Source organism: Chiroxiphia lanceolata, chromosome 5, assembly GCF_009829145.1.
Source record: "Chiroxiphia lanceolata isolate bChiLan1 chromosome 5, bChiLan1.pri, whole genome shotgun sequence".
NCBI lineage: Eukaryota > Metazoa > Chordata > Aves > Passeriformes > Pipridae > Chiroxiphia > Chiroxiphia lanceolata.
This window is the reverse complement of record NC_045641.1, coordinates 65649727-65673365: the sequence shown is the minus strand read 5'-3', so window position 1 is coordinate 65673365 and position 23639 is coordinate 65649727. Positions and strand designations below refer to the sequence as shown.

General features: G+C 35.4%; 1 protein-coding gene across 3 annotated transcripts in view; it reads left to right on the top strand.

Moving 5' to 3' along the window:
* AEBP2 (AE binding protein 2) overlaps positions 1–23208 on the top strand; it is a 46134-nt gene extending 22926 nt beyond the window's left edge. The window contains exons 4-9 of one of the 3 annotated variants that reach the window (XM_032688853.1): positions 7439–7625; positions 12607–12731; positions 15795–15862; positions 19390–19503; positions 19761–19827; positions 21126–23208. In XM_032688853.1, the coding sequence (XP_032544744.1) occupies positions 7439–7625; positions 12607–12731; positions 15795–15862; positions 19390–19503; positions 19761–19815 (549 nt within the window). In that variant the 3' untranslated portion in view covers positions 19816–19827; positions 21126–23208. The remainder of the gene's footprint in view (positions 1–7438; positions 7626–12606; positions 12732–15794; positions 15863–19389; positions 19504–19760; positions 19828–21125) is intronic. The other 2 variants (XM_032688854.1, XM_032688855.1) reach the window with 2 other exon arrangements.
* The last annotated feature ends 431 nt before the right edge of the window (positions 23209–23639 follow it).

Sequence of the window (23639 nt, the reverse complement as noted above, 5' to 3'; positions counted from 1 at the left end):
TTTAAAGTTTAGGTAGCATTTTTTTGCCTTCTTCTCCCCCACCCCCAGTCCATGAACTTTTAGTTGTTGTTTCTCCGCTTCCTTTCCTCTCTTTTCTCTCAGGTAATATCTTCTGCGTTTTTTAAAATTCTATTTTAAGGCAGCTTTATTACTAAAAATACTTTTCTGTTACAGTGGTGTCTTCCAGAAGTTACTTGTTCTATATGGCTTTTAACGGTAGTTATGACAGAAAACAAAACTAAACTCAAAACCTAGAAAGTGAAAATAGTGCATTTCATTGCACATGAAAAAGGTTTTTATTTAACAAAGGTTAGACTTTTTTTCCATGCTGAACTACATAGCTGAGTCTGAAAATTTCTGACCCAGAGAGTGAATAGGAAAATTGGTTTTGAGGTGGTTATACCCTTTGTTCAAAGGAGTGAGATTGGCATGCTCTTGGAAGCATAGCACAAGGATCTTAGACCCCTGAAAGTTTGCAGATGTGGCTGTTACAGGAACTAATCTTAATCTTAAATGCTAATCCTGGAATAAAAAAAAAAGAAAAAAGCAACCACCAGTTAGTTACCGGGGAAACCTCAGGTTTTCTCATTTTTGGGATTAAATATTTTAGATACCTTAAAGTGTAATGGCAAGCTTTGGTCTTGAATGAAAGCCATTTGATAGGTTAATTTGTATTGTTATTTGGTCTAGATCAAAGAAACTCAGTTTTAGAGATGTTGGATTGAAGAAGTGGGCGTAGCTCAGAAACACCAGGAATACTCTTTCTGTCAGGGTTACCTGGCAAACTTGGTATCCTAGTTTTTGAGTAGGCTGGTTGCAGCTAGAGCCCTAAAATTTACAGTAATTACTTCTAATAGTATCTGTTGTTTCACCAGCTGATTTTCTGTGCTTTCTGGTCATAGTCGGGAGAGAACAGAACAGGCGAGGATTGCAGCAGTTACAGCAGTTAATCATCGTGGCTCAATGTGTGTCACTTCAGCCGGTTTTTTTCCTACTGTTGTCTTGAGTCCCTCTTTTTTATCCCTGTATTTCTCAATCTGTTCCTGGGAGCTTTGAATGGAGGATAATTGTGGTCTCAGTAGAATTTTGTAACATCTTTTGTTCCCCTGTCACTTATGCCGAGTACGGGCTTCAGGGCTCACATGAGGTAGCCAAGTACGTAAGTGTCTGTGATGGCAACCTATTAATTAACAAGCCCCCTTTCCTCACTTGCTTCTTTCTTTTACTATCTTTTGAAATCTACTCTCTGATACAAAAAAAACACTCAAAGTGTTGGATATTAATCTTGATCAGTCCAAGAACAGCCTTTATTTATGGTTTTGTGGCAGTCAATCAAAAATGGAGCAAATGTTTCCGTTTGCATTTAGCTGTTCTCACAAATCTTAATTGCTCACCTTTTTAGGGGAAGCCAAATTTTTTCAAGTAATAGTTGGTTTAAGGACCTCTTGTTCTTGATGATTATTGCAGACAAAATATCTCCCAAAACCTAAATTGCAAATGAAATTTCAGTTGCCTCATTAGAATGTACTTGAGTCCTGGCATAAAAAGGAAATACTGTGTCATTTTAGAAAACTTGGAGAAAATACCTAGTTGTTCAGTGTTTGATTTTAAAAAAATAAATAAATGAATGTTGGGATTTTTGAGGAAAGCTGTAAAAGGCAGTGATGGTGATAGTACAGTTTGATGCTGTTATCTGAAGACCTGATGTTCAGGACGTTTTAAAGAAAAGCAAAGAATATTAGCTAGGAAAGTGACAACTAAAAGCATGGAAAATTTAATTTTGTAAAGGTAAAAGTACTCTATAATCATGTAATGACCAGAAGAAAATAATAAATATATGGCAGGTTGATATATTCTCATATTTCTAGTGAAAATAAGAGACAAAAGTATTTTCTTAAGTTGAAAAGCAATTGGGAACTGTCTGAGACGTAACACTCTCCTTGGCAGTAGAACTAATCTGTTGAAGGATATATCCCTGTCCTGTCACTCCTTTGCTTGCAAGTGGACTCATTTTGTGTAGTTGCACACTTTGGGTTTAATTATCTAATTTTGTGATCCACATGGTGTTGTCCTTTGACTCTATTCAGCTGTAAACAAGCTGCAGTGCTTTCATCTTAAAATGCCCTTGTGGCTTTATGTGCCCTTGCCACACATTCCTATAAACCTGGTGACTGTGTAGTTCATTTGTCACAGAAATAAACCCACTTCTAAATTGCAAAGGAAAAAGGTTTCATATTTTCATAAATTTATCCTGGTTTTTTCTGTTTCTGTGGTTTAGTGAATCCCCCTCAGCATCAGGTTTGCAGTACCTATGTCACAGAAAAGGTAAAATTTGAGACCTTTGTTATTCTAGCTCCATTTTTATGTGGGGCAGTATCCTAGCAGTGTATGTCCAGCTCATCTCTGAGTCATCTGCTGAACTAAAGGGAAAAGAAAATAAAGGTACCCTGGATCTTTAGGCAGAATTTAGGACCTCATGTCCCCCTTTAGCTGCCATATTGCTTTTCTGTTTATTCTCTCCGATTTTTTTCTAAGTTTTTAATGCTGATGGTCTTAGGTTTCATGTAGAACAAGTGGATGGGCTTTTTGCCTGTTTTTTTAAGACCATCATCACTAAGTTTTGTTACTGATAAAGTTTTTTTCCTGGGGCACCTATCAGTCCTTCCATAAAAGAAAAAGTGTCCATTAAATGAGAGAGACTTAACATTGCAGTTAGCTCTCAGGATGTAGTCAAATGTGATTTCTGCAAAGCATGTACTTTTTAATCCTAATTTTGTTAAGAACCACTTCCTAGATTTGTTTTTCTTGTGAAGAGCAACAAACAAGCAAACTCGTCTCACAGAATGTGTTTCTGATTGAGAACTTACCAGCCTTCTTTGGGCCACTGTTAAGTATTTTTAAAGTTATGCTGCTCCTCTAAATACCTGAGCTTCATTGGTCTTGTACTGCTGGAAATTTTCTCTTTGCTTATTACAGTGTGATTTTAGCCAGCTTTTTTTTTTTTTCTTTTTAATATTTTTTTTGTCATTATAGACATTAATTTAATGTGAGTATTCCCTCCAGAGACCTCCAGTATGTTCATTTTTGTTTATGGTTTTACAAGCAGAGTTGAGAGAGGAAAACCTCAACATTATTCTTTTTTAGACCTCTTATTACATAATTTTTTGTGGCTTTTTAGAAGCTGGTGGAATGTTGTGGAGTATCATCAGCATGTGGTCCTGTTGAGGGTGACAGGTGGATTACAGGAATAATCTGAGTTGGAAAACTGATGCCAGTGACTGTCTTTGGCAAATAGAGAAACAGTGAATGAAGAAATTTTCTCTTATTTGTCCTAAACTTCGCTGTTACAAATAATAAGTATTTGAATACTTAAGGAGTTGTGACAACCTGCATTTTCCAGCATGGTTTTTGGGACTCAGGGGAAAAAACACTTTATGGAAGTATTACTCAATATTGAAAGTTACTTTAAGACACATCAAATAAACCCTTAAAAACATAGCCTAGGTGACCAAATACAAGGTGTTAGGCACAGTGAAAAGACAAATGGGAGATGAGCACAAAACAGTGGAGATTTTATGCAAAATAATTACATGTTGGTTAGCATTATGGTTGGACTTGATGACCTTAAGGGTCTTTCCCAACCTAAATGTGTTTGTGATTCTTTAAGGCTGCATGTGGGTAAGCTGCCAGCTGCTTTCACATATGGATTCCAGTGGATATGCTCTCTCTTCATGTTTAAGAGCAGTCATGCAAGGTTTGCTCACGTGGGGTGATTGCTCTCAGTGACACTGAATGGCAGAGCACAGGTTCATTGGAGGCTTTCATCCTTTGCTTAAAAGGGGGGAAGAAAGTGATAATAAAAATGAAGTTTGGTGCTCATTCTGCCACCTGTAACTTCTGGAATTCATTAAGGGGTGACTGTGTTTGATATGACTTCATAGAGCAACAGTTGTTGAAATGTAGAAAACACAGCCAAGCATCTTCAGTCCTCACTGGAGATTCATGTCTGTCACTCTCTTGACAGAATATCTTCCATCCATTAGAGCATTGCAGATGCAGATATAAAATGTAAAGGCATTTTGCCTGAACACTCAGATGTTGAGACAATAAGAAAGTTTATCCAGATGTCTAAACTATTACTGTTAGATTTACTAGAAAAATTACACATTGAATGGTCCAAGTAGGAGATTTGGTTATTTTGAATTTAGAACAAAATCCTGTATTGCTAGACATTTTTACATCCTGTTTGTTAAAGTCCCTGGTCATTACTGCCCATTAATAATGGTGGGTATGGGTACACTGGAGAAATTAAACTTCTTACGTGTTTACTTATTTTCTCTTGAAGTAACATATCCACCAATCCGGACCCAATCTGTCGTATTTCAAATCGACTGTGAAATTTTGAAATTTAGGTTTTGGGGGAAAAATGAAAAGATTTGGTTTAAAGTTGTGCATAATAGTTGAGTTTGATTTATTAGAAGCCCTCTAGAGCTGTATAATTATCTGGTGGGAAGCTGATTTGGTGTGACTTACCGTCCAGAGATCCTGAAGTGACAGCCTGAACTGCTCCTTTATCTTTGGAGAGAAGAGACTTTACCCATTAGTAACGGATTGCTGGATATATTATTTTAGAGAAAAAAAAAGAAAAAAGCAGGTAAGATTTTTTTTTTTCTCCTCTTCTACTATTTCCTGTCTACTGCAAAGGCATTCTGTGTCATCTTTGATCTGTCAGCTGTTGATTATTTGATGACATGGTCAGGTAGTCTCAAAGTACGCTGTATCTGTATGTAATCATTTCTGCAAATATTTGTATTGTAGTTGTAGACTATTAATAGGCTGTCTGGAAAAAGATAATTCCTAACTGCAAGTTGCAGATATTGAGGATTTAAGGATGTTGGTTTGGGTATTTTGGAAGTAAAATTTGGGTAGAACAAGAAGAGTAAGTGGTAGCTTCTGGAGATAACCCATGTAGAGTATCTGTGATTATTTTCTTTGTACACGACTAGAAAAAAGGCAAGTTATGATATCATGAGTCAAACTGCAGTTTGTTATAAAACAATGTTTCCCATCTGGCAAGAAGTTCAATTGTGTTTTAAAAAGTTTTAGAAATGGACCTGACACAAAGCTTGTGCTTTTTTCCAGAAGGTGCTACCTTTTGATGCTGTACTTTAATAAACATGGAGTATAGTAATGCATGCACTGTACCAGGACTTTAGGTTATTTTTGACCTATAGCAGGCATTGGTAAAGCTGATATTTTAATATCTCAGTGTGACTGAACTTCAGGGTATGGGGTTTTTTTGACCTAATTTTTCTTTTTTTCTGAAAATATTTGTATGATCAGAAAGAGCTGGAATCTGAAGGCAGGAGCACATCAGTGAAAGTTAATCCTAAATTTAGATTTAGTGGCTGAGTTTAGTTTCATGAAGCTACTTTTATGGGCAGAACAGCTATTTCAGGGACATAAAAACTAGAGAACAAAAGATTTCTTGAACTAATGCACGCATGCATTTTACATGTATCTGTTGATTGTGAGTTCAGTCACCTTTAATACAACTGAGTGGTTCAGGTTCAAGGTCAGGTTGGATGGAGTTTAGCAACCTAATCTAGTAGATGATGTCCTTACCCACAGAAGAGGGGTTGGGTCCCTTCCAACCCAAACCATCCTATGATTCTGTAAGTGTAAATTTGAATCTTCAGCATTAATTTGAAGTGATGAAAATTGTGTTGAGGTTACTGTAGTGTAAATGAGATCAGGCTCCGGAGTGTTCTGAATTTCACAGATGTGCTGGGATTTCTTACATTGTAAGTCACTACAATATAAGTAGACAATATTAGTGTTATTTGATCATGGGAAATTATAGGGCAAGGTAAAAAGGTATAGAAAACTTTCCCTCTAAGTATTTTTCCCTTTAAAAAAAAGTCCTTTACTGTCTTGCAATCTATGTTCATATTTTTAGTCCTGTAGCAAGTATTAAGTTTTTGGGGACAGTACAGTTCTTTCTTTTCATGAACACTGTATTTTATGATTATCATGGAGAACCATTTCCTAGGTTGAGGCAGAAACAGACTTTTCAATTCTGCAGCCAGAATTTTGTTGGAAACCACCACAGTGGGGTTTTAGGGACAAAAAACGGGACATGTGGAGTTTTACAGCCATTTTCTTGTCTTCTCAATCAAATGTGCAGGTTACTGTAATCTTGCAGATTCGTCCTTAGTCTTCAGAGATGACTTAGCACTGTGTATGTTCATATTTGCAGCATAACTTATTCCCAAATTCCTGTTGGAGCTGCCTCATCAGTTTGCTGTGCAGGGAAGTGCTAGAGAAGAGAGACACAGGCGAAAGAGCTGAGAAAGGGAAGGGAGGGAAGGAGCAGAACAGATGGGGAAGAAGGAGAACTTTCCAATGGTTTAGAGTGGTGATAGGTTTTTTGCTAGTGGCTGATCAAGTCATTTGCCCCACTGCTGTTGTTTGGATCAGAAGAAAAATCAGTCATATGGATACACAATTAATGGCAGCCAGTGATGGAATGTGTGTCTTAAAATCACTTTGCTATTACACTTGTAAGCTCAGAGCACAAGAAGAAAAGGGTTGTCCCTCCCTCTCCAGCGGTATAATTTGAATACTTATTTTGCAAATGAAATAATTGTAAATATAAACTAAATCCTTACAAAAATGCCATTAATTATTGTAGCCAGTACTAGCTTAGTTGCAACTATTTTCTAGTTTCTGTGTTTTTGCTTAATTATTGGTGGATCTTTCCTTATTTTTCTGTTTGAGAAAGAGAGGACATTCTCTTTAAATAAGAACTTTCTTAAATGCTTCTGAAGTAATAATAGAATCCCAAAATAAATTTATAAATAATTGTTAATACTACTTTCAATCTCTGAAGTTAAAGTTTTAGACAGAAGTGTAAACCAGCTGCTCACTGACTTTGTGTAGCATTTACAAAGAGCGTTGAGCTGTTTCCAATTTAATGTGGGTAGGGATGTTTTTTTTTTTTACTTCTGCCTTGTCACAAGAAAGGAGGATGTTCAAATGCAGAAAATTGGAGAGGTGTTGAGAAACAGAATAACAGTGCAGTATTTTGAAAGATAAGGGAATGCTGGCTTATGAAAAGCGAAGGTCTTCAGAAGCATTTATTTTCTGTACAAAGATTTTGCCAGTGCATTGTTTGAGATTGGTTTTATGCTATACAATATTTCAGAATATGATATAGCATGGAAAAATATTATGCCACGGAATAATTATTGGGAGTTAAAAACTTCAAACAAATTTGCTTCAGAATACGTTTGTTTCTGGTTTTAAGAATTGCATGGTCAGTAAGAACTTATCTTCCCTTTGATATGTTGGAAATTGAGCCAGAAAAGTCAAACAGAGATCTGTCAAACTCCTGTGCACAAGCACCTGATGCAGTTTTCTGCTGTTTTCTCACTAGTGTGTAGTTGGTGGGTGCAATGCCAGCTTTGCATCTCAGGGAGGACTTGCCCGTCATGTGCCCACACACTTCAGCCAGCAGAACTCTTCGAAAGTTGCCAGCCAGCCAAAGGCCAAAGAGGAATCTCCATCTAAAGCTGGAATGAATAAAAGAAGGAAATTAAAGAACAAGAGACGACGATCACTACGTAAGTATTTCGCAGAGGCTCTTGAAAGTTTCGCCTGGGATTGGAAGTTCCTCTCCAATGTGGTGTTTTCTCTGCATATGTGGATCTGGTAGGATTGGCATTCCTTGTGGTGAGAAGAAAACAGTTCCAGATTCTGTTTGTGTTCCTTTTCAGGGTAAATATCTTCATGTTCAGGAGAAAAGATCGGTTTCCCGTGAGAAACAGTTGGAGTTCACAGTTGAAAAAGCTTTTCATTTCAGAGTCACTCTCTGTTTACTGACTATTACTGTTGGAAAATGTTCTGTTTAGTGTTGATGAGATCTGAAGTTCAGTATTGCAGACAGAGATTGCAGATTCATATAAATTAGAGATAAATGCATGTTATATAAACTCTTTTTTGAGCACAACATTTCATTATGTTAATGACAGTTTTATGAGCATAACTAAGATCTAATTTTGGGCAGAATTGACTTGCTATGTTTTTTTTAATCTGTCTCCACACAGTTGATGTTCATTAATTTTATATGAACCAATGTGCTGAGAGGTGTAATTTGTCATTTAAAGTGAGAACTGTTACCTATAGCAAGTAATAATCACTTACTCAGTGCCTTTTCTAGTCCATGTAGATCTAGATGTTTGATTCTTGAGTTGTCCTAGTATTAGACTAATAACAATGTCACATTTATATAGAGGTTCTAATGTACAGGAATGGTTAGGAAAGACTAGGCAATTGTTAAAATATTTTACTTTGTTTTACAGTTGCTTTGGATGCAACTCTCCAGTACCAAACTGATTTTAAACTGTTACTATGACACCTGCATCTTAGAGATGTAAAAAAGATTTAGATTTTTTTCTGCTGGTATGTCAGCAGCTGAAGAAAAAACTTGTTACCTGTGGTGCAGAGTCCATCTTACAGCTTTGGAGAGTAGCACAAGATACCTTTTTTATGCACCTGTTAAATCTCATACTGTCCACAGTGTTACTTTGCCAGAATTTTTCTGTGGCAGAACACTTAACTGTATTCATCTTTCTCTTCCTGTGAAGAAACACAGTTACCAAGTATTCAAGTGGTACTGCAACAATGGATGCACTTACTAGTGGTCTTAAGTGATACTCTTTATCACATGATTGGGATTTATTCTTATCTTAATACCTCACCTGTGTCTTAAGGAACTGAAACTTATGAAGCAGTGGTCATGTTTCTGCCTTGAATGCAGAGAAGCCTGTCCTGGAAAGATAGTGTCACCTAGAGTTCTGAAAAGTTTATTTCCTGAGTCACTATTAACTTCTCTTTTGAATTTCTTTTTTTTTTTTTTGAAGGGGGAATGCTTGGGTATTCATAAAATATATATGAGCAAATTATATTGTGAAACACATCTTAGAAGCATAGACTTCAAGAATTCCTCTAATTTTCATTTAACAACCAAAGAAATTAGCAAACTGTTTCTGTTCTTTTCAGAATCTGTTTTTAAAAGGCTTTCCCTTTCACTCTAACAATCTGTGTAAACGAGAAGGTTCAAGAAGGGAAGGCTGGTCAGTGAAGGGTTATGGGCTCACTTTTTACATCTTAGATGTAATGAGAGAGACACCTGCTTGAAACAGTTGCAGGTTCCTAAAGGAATATTGTGATTTGTTGACTGTGTGACTCAAACAAAATACATGTCTAAGACTGATCACTTCAGAATTTTCACTTTTAGAGGTTCCTGAGTTGCATCTAGGCTTGTTTCTCCGTATTGATTTTGTTAGGTGGCTGATTTAATGCATCTTAATTCAGTTCCCCCCCCCCCCCAATATATGCAGAAGTAGTTTTTCAGGTTGTCATTTTATTAGTACTTGATGAACATTATCGACTTACAGGTTTCAAATCAAAGCTTTGTAATTAAAGCTTCAAATTACCTGTTAAGGTGTTGTAGTTGTAATAAGAACTTCCTGCAGAATTCTTGAATGAATCTATGGCAATAAAAAAAATGGAAGTAGTAAATATTAGTAGGGATTGTTAAAGACTGGACTGTAGTATTTGAATGATCTGCTTTCTCGATCAAGTGTTGCACAGGAAGAAAAATGACAGCTGCTTGAGCAATTTCTTGTCTTCCTGCCTCTGGAGACAAATGCAATGCTGGCTGTAGACTTTTGCCTTAAGGCAGAAATCATCTCTAACTCAGTTGGGAACTGACTGCTGTAATGTATTTCTCCAGAGGGTATGTGACCCAGAAATGTATCCAAAGTTGATGGCATTTTCTGAAAATGCAAAGTATTGGCAGCTTTTCTTTAAAACTTCGTGTGGATTATTGTTGATGAGGCGAATGAGACAAAGGGCTGATGAAGTTTTGCTCATCCTTTTGTTTCTTAGTTTTAGTTCAAGAATGAGGTGTGCAGCTTTGTGAGTTCTGTCTCTACAAGAAGAAGGAGGGAAAGCAAACACCCTCATCTAAGAAGTCAAAGTAACACAATAACAGCATTGAGTATTTTCAGTCTAGAGTATATTTAGATATTTTTAAGTGCCTAAAAGCAGAGGTGTTTAACGTAAGTACAGGTTCTCTGCAGGTTGAGTTACAAGAAGTTAATGCCACAGGTGTAAAACAAGATGCCATTTGATAGTGCACAGTCTTTTACAATCACTTGGAGACAATAATTTCAGAGAAAATTGCACTTTTACACCACAGAACAATTTGTGTCCTGAAGAAATGCTGTCAGCGTGTTCTTTCTACCTCCTCATGATTTGATTAGACCCTGGATTTTCACAAGGTGTAAGCAGCTTACTAAATATTTATTGGCAATCAGTTGCCAGTATATGCTGCTATTGAAGCATCCTCATGTATAAATTCTTAATAGTTTAAATACAGCAGATTTATACATTTGCTTCCTCTGGTTTATATCTGAAGGTTAACATCCTTCTGTGAGGCAATGTATAAATAAAAAAGGAGACTTAACTGTGGCTATATGTGATGAAAATATGTTCCATAAAGAAAATTCTTACTGTTACTTGATTTTCTTTTTTTTTTTTTAACATCTTGCCGTTCTTAAACTCTTTTGCATTTCTTTTGTCCTTTCTGTAAACAATACATGTTCTTATAAGTCTGGAAATTAGCACTTCTGTGATAAAAACTTGTTTTACTGGAGACATCCTTATAGCTGGTTACATTAGTGGTGCTGTAAAGATCTGATTTGTCTTAGAAATTTTGATTTTTTTTTTTTGGAATAATTTAGGATTACAGTCAGTAGATTGCTTTCTCATCTGGATAGCCTTATACCTGTTCCCTGATCTGTGTAGTCTGGTGATATTTGGAGGTATAGAACCAAATATACTGAAAATATGTATCTCTAAAATAGGTCACAGTGTTGCTATTCTGAAGCTACCTTGAAGAATACAGGACTGTCACTTGCTTTTCCATTAGCAAAGGTGACACTATGGTTAATAAAAAGCGTAATACAGTTCTCTGGAGGAATGTAAGAGAGATAAGGAAGGTTACTGTTCATAGAATTTACAGTAAAACTACCTTAGTTACATAATGCTTGCATTTTCATTTAGTAGGTTCCTGGTATGATGATGTTAATTTATTTGACTTAAATAAGTCAAGCAGGATTGGCAGGAAGGGAGATACTTAAATCTGTTCCTTCAAAATTATTTTCAGAGTAAAGATATATATAGAAGATAAAGCACTAACGTTCAGTAAGGAGTAATATAAGGGGTAAATAAAACTACTCAAATGCCTTGGAAAAATTGTCCCCTTTCTTCTGCATCTGTTGAGTATTATCCAGTGGTAAATCCTGAAGAAGTTTGTTGTATGAAACGAAAAGAAAAAATTTGGTTGTTTTTTATTTTTTTAGCTTCTTTCCATCTTCCCTTCCTTCCTCCCTCATATTTATTTATAAAATATTTATATGCTTGCATCACTGACCACCTGCAGCATGAGCTGCAGTTCCACATTACCACTTAGAGCGAGAAAACATTTCAGTGAGATGATTGCCTAATTGGCAGTATCCAACTGAGATGGAGTGGGGACAGAACATAATGTACAGATGAATGCTTAACAACAATTAGTCCCACGAGTGGGACTAATGCAAATGCTAGCTTTAAGTAGCAAATGCAAGCTTTAAGTGGAATTTGTAGTTCATTTTGAAATAATGGATAGATGGATATAGAAGTTGTTTTGAATTAAGGCAGCAGAACTTTGAATCACTGTGCAGATTTCAGGGTAATACATATTTGATGATGTAATATCAAGTCCTATTCGTAGTTTTAATTTCAGTGTGTTATTTAGCAACTACTACTCTCAAGGCTTGAAAATGGGAATGCTACTAATGTAATTTTACTACTGTATTATATGGTAATTTTAATTTTTTTTGCAAATTATTTTTAACACTTTGCAAATATGTGCCCTGTAGCAATTATTTTTTAGTTAAAGTACTTTTAGTGTGGAGTTGATAGACCTTCTTTACACTCCAGATCAAAATTCTTTTTAGTGTTTGAGAAAAACTTAACTATAGAAGTCCTTTTCTAAAAGGAAAAGGTCCTTATTAGTTTCTGCTGGTTATAGACTAGTTGTAAAAATATTGTATGGATGTTAATTGTGCTTTACTCATTATAAATTGAAGTGTGGTGTGGGATGCACTTGGTTCTTCTTGGCTAGAAAATGTTTACTGATTGTCAAAGAACACTGAATGACACCTTGTACATGGAAAGAAATGTGTAGTAGTGTGGAGTTCTTCACCTGACTATTCAGCATTATTGAAACTGAAATGAAACCAGCCGAGTATAGTTACATTTTTCAAAACAGCTGTTTGATCCACAGGGTGTGTGTTTTGACCAAACCTGAATTGTGCTTCTCTTGGAGTAATTTCTTCCTCTCAGTTGATGTTTGCAACTCTCTGACAAGGTAGCACTGTTGCCATAATGATAAATTATTTACTAATGACACTTCAGACTTGTTTACGTGCTTGATTCTGTTTGTGTGCTTTGAATGTGTTGAACACTGAGGATCTCTTTTCCTTTTTTTTCCAGCAAGACCTCATGACTTCTTCGATGCACAAACACTGGATGCTATAAGACATCGAGCCATCTGCTTTAATCTCTCAGCACATATAGAAAGTTTAGGAAAAGGCCACAGTGTTGTATTTCATAGTACTGTAAGTATACCTATTATGCATTCTATTTGTTTACCTGTGTGTCTGAAAAATCTAACCCTTCAGAAAGATTTCTGGTTTCCTCTTATTGCTGTAGGCATTGAATCAGAAACAAGTAATAGCGGGTATTTTATATTGTTGATTTGTCCATTGCTGTTGGTAAATTAACTTTTAAAAAGCAGTGTTGGTAGTTGTTGTAGCTCACAAACTGAAAGGCTTGCTGTCTGATACTCTTGGGGAAATATCTAACAGCAGGTACGTGTTACAGAAAAATGTCTAAATAAGAAAGCAGTTCAGATGGCATTTCCTTAGTTGTGAGTGACAGTGCTAATATATCACAAGGAATATTTTGACTGTAGTTGAATATTTAAAGATGCTGATCTGAAATTTATGTTTATTTCCTTGTTTTTCCCCAGTTTAAAGGATACAATCCTGAATAAATGTCTTCTTGTACCCATTTTTTTTTCTTTTAATAAACTTACACCAGGATGTCAGTGAATTGCTAGAAGGAGGCAAGTACCTCCCCAAGGTGGAGAACTGGCCTTTAGTCCTGTTTCCATATCCTATTTTGTGAATTTCAGTTGTATTTGAACAGGAAAGACATCCTTTTTCCAGAGAAAAAGTAGGGAATTGGAGTATAGGGGTCAGAAGTTCAAAAAACTGTATAACCTCAGGTTTTGTTAACCAAACTGGGAGATGTAGGCACATAAAAGGTAGAGGACTCAGCTGAAGAAAAGAAGTAAGAGATGGGATGAAATGAGAAGGGATAGTTTTCGAGTTGGCAGACTAATGCAAGATGAACTGCAGTCCAAGGAAGGAATGCTGACTGACATGTCCTCAGCTCCAGTTTAATCTTAACATGATTCAAAGTCTGGAACTCTGTCTCTTTCCATAAATAAAAGATGATTTTGTATGCACGAAACTTATTTCATACTGTTCTACGAGACTGATGATTGTTATAAATATCTGTGGCCTGTATTAGAAATTTTTTCCAAATGATTACTCCTGAACTTTATGTGCAACTGAGCAGCAGCTGCAAGTGGAGATTTGCAGGTGGTTTAGCTGTTACTGTATTTAAATCTCATTCTAGTGTTCTGGGCAAAAGTGGATCTTAAAATGCTGTGAGAAAGGCAGATTCTCTTCCAATTCACAGCATGCTTTAATCTGAAAGGTTATCCAGACAGACTACTCAGTTGTGGGAGCTCAGCTCTGTCTTTTGGAATAATTCATAAGGAGGTGGAATTAGAGGGAGGAACGAGCTCTAAAATTGCCTCAGATGAACTTGAAGGAAGTGCTGAAAATCCTTTTAGCTTATCCGTGCGTGCGTCACTCGAGATGGTGGGAGGTTGATTAGGTCTGAAATCGCTCAGACCTCAGTTGGGGAGAGGTTGTACCAGTGGGGGAACTGCTCCAAGCTCCCAGCCCTCTTTTGCTGCCGCAGTTGTGTGGGCTTGTGCTGAACATCAGCTTTATTGATGAGACACAACCTAAAACTGGCTTTAAAAAGAAAAGGCAGACTAGAAGCAGTCCTAGGGATGTGCACTGTTACACTGAGCTGATGATAGCTCAGATGCAAACACATTTTGCATCACTTACAGGCATTAGGGCGTTGAATTTGGGTGGTGCCTGGCTTAAATAGCATAATAAGTTTGTGTGACCCACCTTAAGATGAAGAAGAAATGTGTGACTATCATGGGCATTAATTTGAAAGGTGAGAAATATGAAGATAAAATTGCCTTGTTGTCTGAAAAGGGACGTGAATGATGTAGGTTTATTTTTTTATGCATTGTAAAAATAATGCCAACACAATACAGTATGTACAGGACAGATATAATATAAATAATTTCTAAGCAGCTGCCATAGATACCCTTCATGTCCTATGAAAAGGCACATCCTTTTATTGATATATACTTTTTTTAACCCACCCTTTTCTTCGTAGATATAGAAAGCTTTAGAATGCAGTCATTAATAAAACCTTTTTCAAGAAATGTGTTTGCCATCCAGAGTTCTCCTTTTACTTGATTCTGGTTTTTTTTTTCTGCTTTTTTTTTAAATTGGAGTCAAGTTTTTGTGCTCTAATTCTTTGAATTGTTAGATGGAAAAAGTCAAGCATTTCTATTTAACCTAAAGACCAGATATTACACTGATTAAAAAATGCAGTTTATATATTACCCTGTTGTGCCTCCCCCACCTTTGACATGGCTTGAATTAATTCTGTAAAATATTTGAATACTAAACTGTTCTCTGGTTGTAGCTTTTTTACCTATTTCAGTCCAGTGAAGTGATGTATTGAAACATGTGTTTTGAAATGTTAAAACTTTGTAACACAGTAAATGGAGTGAGATACACAGCAATTTATACGGTGAAATTGTTTTCTTTTTCCAGAAGAGGTCAGCAGAACTCCATTTCTAATTTGAGACAACTCTGATGCACATTTCCTTTAAATTTCCATTTTGTTTCTGGGACAGTGCATGCAATGTAGAGAATGTAGGGAGAACGTTTTCAAATAAAGCTGCAGTGAGCATACATTGCCTGGCTGAACTGTGGTTTTAAGTGAAAAATTTAAATGGACTTAAGTTCTTTGCAGAACAATTTCAGGTCTTCAGAACATATTTATTACAGACATATGATTTTACTCCCATTTCTGCTGTAACTTTTGCAGACTTGACCATAAATCTCCGATTACGAGCTTCAAAATAGCAAATAATTTTTTTTAATTTCTTTCTTGCAAACATTTTTGCAATTTTGCATTTGTTTGCACCATAGCTGTGTTTCTGTTTTATGCTGGCTGAAGATGGGAGTCTAACCTCGGGCTCCTACACTTAATTCTCTGGAGAGTACCTTATGTACTGGGCTACTGTGAACTGGTATGAGAAATCCTGAGAAAGGAGTTCTTGCTTCTTGTCTGTGACCTAGTGATATCTACACTTTATATAGAATTAATACAACTTGGAGCAAGTAAAACAGCCTCCCTTTTGTAAATGTGCAGTTGAACGTGAAGAACAACAGTTTTTGAGCCAAAAATAGGGAATTTGGTTTTAATTATGATTTATGTAATTATTATAGGTAATAGCTAAAAGAAAAGAAGACTCTGGAAAAATAAAACTCTTGCTTCATTGGACACCTGAGGACATGTGAGTATATTGCTAGTGATATGCTAGGATTTAAATGGGGAAGGATTTACAGTGGGATAAATGAACTGTCTGTCACTATATTATTTTGTGCTGTTGAGTATTTAAATTCAAGTTAATATTTTAAACATGCTTTTCAAAAAGTAACTTAGAAAATTTAAAATTAATAAGCAATGTTCCATTGATTTTTTTTTACTTTAATTTTCAAGTCTTTGGGCTCTAATACGAGTTCAGGTAAATTTGAATCTATATTTTTAATACATTTTGTCACTATGCACTATGCAGCCATATACATAAGAAAACTTACCACTGAGGCAACTTTGTTTTACACACTGATTCGTCATGATGAAAATAAAAATATAAAAATACTGTCAGGTACTGAAAAATGTGCAATTATCATTGTCACAGTAGAACTCCATGAGTCTTTGCCTGGGTACCACAATTCAGCAGTAAAATAACCACAGCTGGCCCCTTAAGGTGTCCATGTCATATTGCTGCTTCTTTGGATTTTCCCACTGAAGCTTGGAATGCTTTTCCAGCACGTTTGACTGCTTTTTTTTCCTCTTTCTTTTCAAAGTTTTGCTTTGTTCCAAATGAGTAGTAGGATGAAGGTACGGCCCTTGGGTAGTCTTGGGATGTATGAAGTAGTACATATCCTCTAGAAATAATTTATCTACCTTGAAATTGCTGAGTTCTCATCTTTCTTCTAACACTTACAGAACAAAGAGACCTTTTTGATTTGGTGATGCTTTCAGGTGATTGAGTGGGATGGTGATAAAGCTGTGGCATAACAGTAATTTACCTTTGCTTTGGTGGTTTAAATCACCTTTGTAGTGTCCCAAATTAGTTGTGTGCAGTGGTGTGAACTTGGCAGCGTGAGTCTGTTATAACTTGTATTTGTAGAGGACTGGAGTTGCTGATAAATTATCTGCAGCAATGGTTGACATCTTGGTGGAATTTTGAAGTGTCTGCATCTTTGCTGCTCACTGCAGCACTTGTAGACTGCAAGTTTCAGTTCAGCTTGGGAGACAATAACTAAAATATTCTAGTAAAGAAACATAGATTTTTGATTGCCTTTAGGGCAGCTGGCAGTACTATGTGTAACAGCATTCTGAAGTTATTATTTTTAAAATGTTACAGATAAGGACAGTTAATTGCATTTTAAGATAAAAACCATTAAAAAGTGTAGTAACACCGGGAACGTGAAAAATAAATAAAAATAGCAGTTTTTACGTTTTTATACAGTCAAATGAATTTTTTGCTCTCGCAGATGAATTCAGTATTAAGAATCTCTGCATTGGAGAAGACAAGTTGTTCAGAAGTGTTAAGACATCCCTGATAGAATAGAGATTTGGTTGGTCAGGTCAAAGGAATAATGTTTCATATTGCTGTTTCTTGCATCTTGGTTGGGTTAGGGAGAGGGTATATTCCATCACTAAACGATGCAGTGTTGGATTACTGAGTGTACAGTAGATTGAATTTCATCTTGATTACTACAGTTAAGAACAGCAAATGCCAAGGTGTCTGGGCACATGCCATCAGTCTGTTTTTGTACAGTCTGTGCACTCACACTGTAGAGGAGTGCAGTGCACTCGTGGGGATGACTTTCCATCAGCCTGAATTTCAGATGGATCTGGTAGTAATGATTTAACTTCTTCTGAGCAACTGTTAAAGTGCTTAAGGTTACGTGTACATTAAGTATTTTTTCAGGAAAAATAAAAGCTAGTCTTTAACCGGTTTCCTATATGAGGGAAAAACTTTTAATTTCTTGTATTTTTTTTTAGAGCAGGAATTTAGTCTTGGTGCCAATACTTCTTAGCTTACTGAGTTACTGTCTTTACCTATATTTCAAATAGTCTTTGCATGTGAGAAGTTTTTTTTTATTTGCTATTTGTTTCATTTTGCATCTTCAGCATATAGTTTCTACTGAAAACGTCTCCCAGATGTTGTTTGTCCAAAAACTGATTTTGGCGTTATTTGAAAAAGTTTTATGATGGTTTTCCACCTTTTATGATCCATAAGCCTTAATGGATATATGGATTGCCTCCTGGGTTGTTCCTCCCCCACTTATTTTCTTTTTCTTTTTTTCTTCTGCCTTTATCTGAAAAGTTTTGTTGGAGAAGCTCCTTTTCCTGCTGGGATAGAAATTCTTGGTTTCGTTTCATGTTTTGAACAGCTTGACCAGAAAATTGAATTTGAGTTACAGCTCACTTTCATGGCTGCAAAATGAAGATTCAGTAAAATAAATTGCAAAAGTCTGTAGGACTGCATTTGTCTTTGGTCAGAGAAAGGGCTTTTACATTTAGCTGGTTTCAAGTGTTGGGTTTCTCAATTTGAAATTTATTCCAAAGGCTTAGATTGTAATTACAAACGTAAACTTTTCCCCCAACCTAAAATTAATCTTTGGCTTCTAGGACACATAAAAAATAATAATAATTAAAAAAACCCAAACAAAAACAAAACACCAAAACCCCAAAGAAAACAAAACCCCGGAAAACCCCAAATGACTTCCTGGGCTAAAAAGAATCACAGGGGGTTGTTGGGGTTTGGGTGGGGATTTTTTGTTTGTGGGCTTTTTGTGCTTTTTTGGGAGTTGCCTTTCTTTTTCTTTTCTTTTTGCCTGTTTGGTTTTTTTTTTTTTTTTCCCCAGTAGTGGAAACAAAAGGGATGCCTTGTTTGTTCTGCACAGCCCTGACAAGAAAGCAGGTTTTCAGTAAGACAGTGATGAGCTCTGCAAGCCCAGTGCTTCTCTCAATAAGGTGTACCTGAAAACCTCAGCAGGACCCTAAGAGCCCAATGTACCTCTAATAAAAGAAGCAGCAGTGCAATAAGCCACTCTGAATTAGGCATGTTTGGACTCAAGTAATTAAAGGGCAAAATGGAGATAATTGTGTGTGTTATCTCCAGCCCTCTCCACAAGTTTCACTGCAAGTGGCACTGAAACAACAATTCAATTTAATGTGTAAAGACCAAGTTTTGTCTCACAATGAGAACTGTTACATAGCCAAAATATTTTGTGGATTTCCTCAGAAGATAGTAAAATGATTAACTTCAACAAAGTTGGAGGATTTTGAAGTTGAAACCTTTGAACTTGGAGCAAGTAAATCAGTGTAAGGCAAAGCTTAGTGTGTGCTTTATATTCTGTCCTTTACTTACTTTTCTTAACAGTATCAAAGAACTTTATGCCCAGTGAAATAAAGTATTTTCAAAGATGCAGTTGTTTTTCCTGCTACCCATTTTCACATTAAGTTGTTACAATGGAATAGGTAGTGCCATTATCATTGTGTGTATGTTTAGCATTCTTCTGGAATATTCTAAATTCTGTCTCACACTGAGAACTTAAAAAACTTTGAAGTGTAACATGTAAAGGCTGGCTGTGTTTCCTCATTCCAGTGAAGATGGTTGTTAACCAGGGAAATGTGGAGATTACTTAAAAAAAACTTCATATGTACTAGTTTACCACATAATTTTATGGTAAGAAAAACAGTTGATCTTTTTTGAATATTTTTATTTTATTTATTTATTCATAGTCTGCCTGATGTGTGGGTAAATGAAAGTGAACGACATCAGTTAAAAACTAAAGTAGTTCATTTATCAAAACTACCAAAAGATACTGCCTTGCTTCTGGACCCAAACATATACAGGTAACATCTTAATTTTGAAACTTTCTTTACTCGAATGTAATCTTAAGCCTCACTTAACTTTTTGACGTTGGAAAATCAGGATTCCTAATGTACTATACACCAGACCAGGGAGCCTTGATACTGTAAACGTCCAGGAGTTAAGTTCTGAGGTCTTAAGTTATTTCAGAATTACTTCTTGAACTGAACTCTAGTTACTGAGAAACGGGGAATGTGTGTATTTACCAAGTGTATTTTACTTTTTTGTGCTTGGTGTACAGAAATTCTAGTAAAGGAGGTACATACAGTGGAATCCTGAAAGATCCCTTCTGTTAAGATCACATACTGGTTTGTATACCAATTTTTTTAAAGTCCAAATTTATCTTTCCATATTTTATATTCAACTGTAATACATGCAGTATTACCTTGAAATTTGTACTTGTATTCAAGTACTGTTATTTTTTAATATGAGATTCTTTATATGGGGACAGAAGGGGACAGTACATGTTACCTTTAAGCTACTTTCACATTTGTGGTTTTGGGCCTTCAGATTGGCTTCTAATCCATCTGATTTCTAATAATTTCCTGATTTTTCCCTCCCCCTCTTTATTAGTGCACTCACATAATTGTCAGTACCCACAGTTCTGTGTGTGTGTACAGTTTTTAAAGGTAATCTGAAATGCTTAATTCATTCTTAAATTTTGAATGTCCAAAGATACATATTTATGGGCTTATGTTAAAAGTTCATGAAAATGGGTCATGAAAAATAAAAAGCTTTTTCTACCATAACAGAAGTTCAGTGTTCTGATGTTTCTTCCTTAACATCCAGTGACTGAGTGTCTAAAGCAGTAAATAGAACACTAATCTAAGGTCTTGTAATGCAATAAGCCTTTCAGTTCACCTTTAATATTCAGTGTATTTCACTAATCAAATTAATGAAATCTTGGTTTACAATATGAAAGTAAATCATACTATATCTGCTATTTTTGTAAATGTAAGTATTTAAAATACTTACCTTTACACATGAATTATTGATGTAGATCATAAAAATGTTATGAAGAAATTGGATTCTCTGTTTTAAAACTGCTTAACACAGTGACTGTTTTATAATCTAATTGAGATGTTAATTTTATATTGTTTACCTTTGCAGAACTTAATAGATTAGTTTGCCTTGAAAAGGAAAAAAATAATCTTTTAAACTTAAAATGTGATCTCTGGGATTAAGTCCTTGAAGAAAAATGACTAAACCTTTCTATCTCTCCCACATAAAATTAAGATCCCCACACAAAGTGTTGTGCTCGATTTTTAACAGTATGGATCAATGTGTTAGTGAAATGAGATTTTGGGACCAACTGAGGAAGATGAAAGACATAAAATTGGAAGACCAAAACTTTGCAAGGGGAAAAGGTAGTTAAAGGAATTCAGTGACAGAGAGTCATATCGTGCTAAAATGATGACTTTAATAGAAAGTTTGAAATAAATACCTGAAATTGTACACTGATACGGGATCATCAGAAATTACCTTCAGTATTAATCAAATTAAATGAAAGTAGATTTTATATAGTCATGATTTCATAGTATATTCTAGCTGGCTGAAATTCACATCTCAGGGTTTTAATGTAAATCTATACCATCTTCTTTTACAGAACAATGCCCCAGAAGAGATTGAAGAGGTAAAAACCAAGCAAGTGGGGACACCTGCAGTCTTAGTCACTGACAATGGATTTAGAGATAAAGTTGCACATTAGTCAAATCCCATCCTTTTTTTTTTTTTTTTAGATAAATATTTATGCTTAGTGTAAACATTCTGTGAATGAAGTTGATGCTTCCGTGGAATATATATTAATATATTACTGTATATCCACATTTTCATGGAATGGTACAGTGGGAGACTGAGCAAACACTCTTCTGGCAACTTAGTGGAACAACTAAAAGGCTTTGCATGCTTGCTTCTTTAAGCTGCTTTTTTCTTTAGTGGATACAGTAGTCTATATTGATGAAAAGAAAAAGTAACCATCACCATTTACTCACAATTCCCAGGAGAACTGTTAACAAGCTACTGGGCTTCTTGTCCATGTTAACTGAATATAACACGTGCCAGACAATAGAACAGCTACCAAGGGATTATCCTCTTGCCCTCTGAGTATGGTGGATAGTAATCATTTGTCATTTGTAACCTTGTGTCCTTTTGCAGATCCCTAAAATATGTTGGATTATGATGTTTAAACAAATGTTGATGGAATGCTTGTCTTTTCCAGTCAACTCTGAATACATATAGTACGGTTTAAAGATGTTAAGAGTGTTGCAGTATGTCTGACCCCCTTTTCAGGAGTAGTGTAGTATGTTAATAAGATCTGCTTTTATGTGATCCGTATCAATGGACGGGTTTTGAGAAACCTCTGCGTAAGCAAATAGTGTTACTGGTGATTTATTTTGCTTTTTTGACCCTTTAGGATCCCCATTCACTTGTAAAGTATACTTTATTTGGCCTAATGTTTTCTAGATGTAAAGAAAATGGTATTTTTTAAAAAAAAAGTAATCTAGAAATTCAATCCTTTATGCACCAAAGTTGGCTTTGAAAAGGAAAGTAAAATCATTTTCTTGCTTAATAAGCAAGAAGCCGTGGATTTTTTTTAACTGACAAATAGAGATGCGTCTAACCTGTTAGTCTTTGTATGGAGACAAAAATGTTGCATATAGATAATAGGACATTGCTTGTAAATATTTCAGCAGATTTGTAATATATTTTTATATTATGAAATGTACTGTAGATGTTTTTCTAGAGGCATGAAAGTTAAAATGTATATATTACGGTAGAAATAATATTGAAGGATATTGTAATTCACTAGTGCTGCCAGAAGAATTGTTTTAAAAAAGCACCTTCCTTAACAGTAAAATAAACCTTCTTTTACATACCTAAGGGACTATATACTACTGTTAATATCTGTTGTAAGAACAAAAAGACATTGAACATCCTTCCCAGAAATCTTAGAGGGATGAATAGTACCCATAATTAATTCATGGCGCTCCTTTCTAATAGTGAACACAAAATTAGTTTTTTCCTTGCTGTTGGAAGGAACTAATATGTAAAATTTGTATGGATATATGCAGTCAAACTGCAGAGTTAGTCCTCCTTGTTGGGGAGGAGTTTACTACAGTGAAACTATTAACCAGCAGTTTTTACACTAAATTTTTATTAAATAGATTAAAACTTAAAGTAACCCTTTGGTTGCAGAAGTGAGCATATCCTAATGTAATACAAATGCATTCTGCATTGGTACTGACACGAGTCTTGCTTAGCTCCAGTGGGTTAAAAATGTTACTTATATACACAAAAAAATAATCTTATCAGACGATATGAAGTGCAGATTAAAAGCACCACTAATATAAGATGTTCTGGAATGGTTGTTTAACAAGGGTATTATTCATAAAATCTGTAGTGATGTGACTTTATTTTTGAAAAAAAATGCAGTGTTTTGGTTTTTTATTTTTTTGCTTGAGCACTTCACCTACTGCTTTTTCTGTACCTATAAAGTAATCCGTAATCTTTGTTTCTTTTTTTTGAATTTGTTATAAAATTGCCAAATAGAAGTGTTTCAGATATAGTTTGTATTTGTATTTTTTTAATTTTATTGCTTCATGAGTTTCTTGTAAGTCATTTATAATTGACAGATGATTGTAGACCTTGCCTGAGTATTTTTTCTAATAAAACAAAACAAACAAACCTCATTAGCTTCAAAATTGTAACATTTCAATGAAGTTTAAATACAAAAACAACGCTCTCTCCTCTGTAAGTTGTAACACATGTACCTTTACAAAATGGGGAATTCGTGGATTCAAGTCATGTGTTGTTCCTGTAAACTTTGACTTTTCTTGGATTTGAGAAAACTGTTATCTGGTGTTCTCATGGTACAGTTTCTAGTTTGGAAGGAAAAATCAATTTAAATTCAAAACATCTGTGAAGAAATGGATACATTGGAATTAAACTTTCCACAGCAGTGAAAAGGTGAGTGGACTTCAGACTGTTTTTCACCTTGAAGTTACCAACGTGAGTTGCTAAAACTGTTTCTGCCTGTCTGTATTCTACAAATTCTGGAATTACTTGGTGGTGTTTTGTTTCAAATGACAGTCATGTCTCTCAAAAGCTCTGCTGCAGTTTT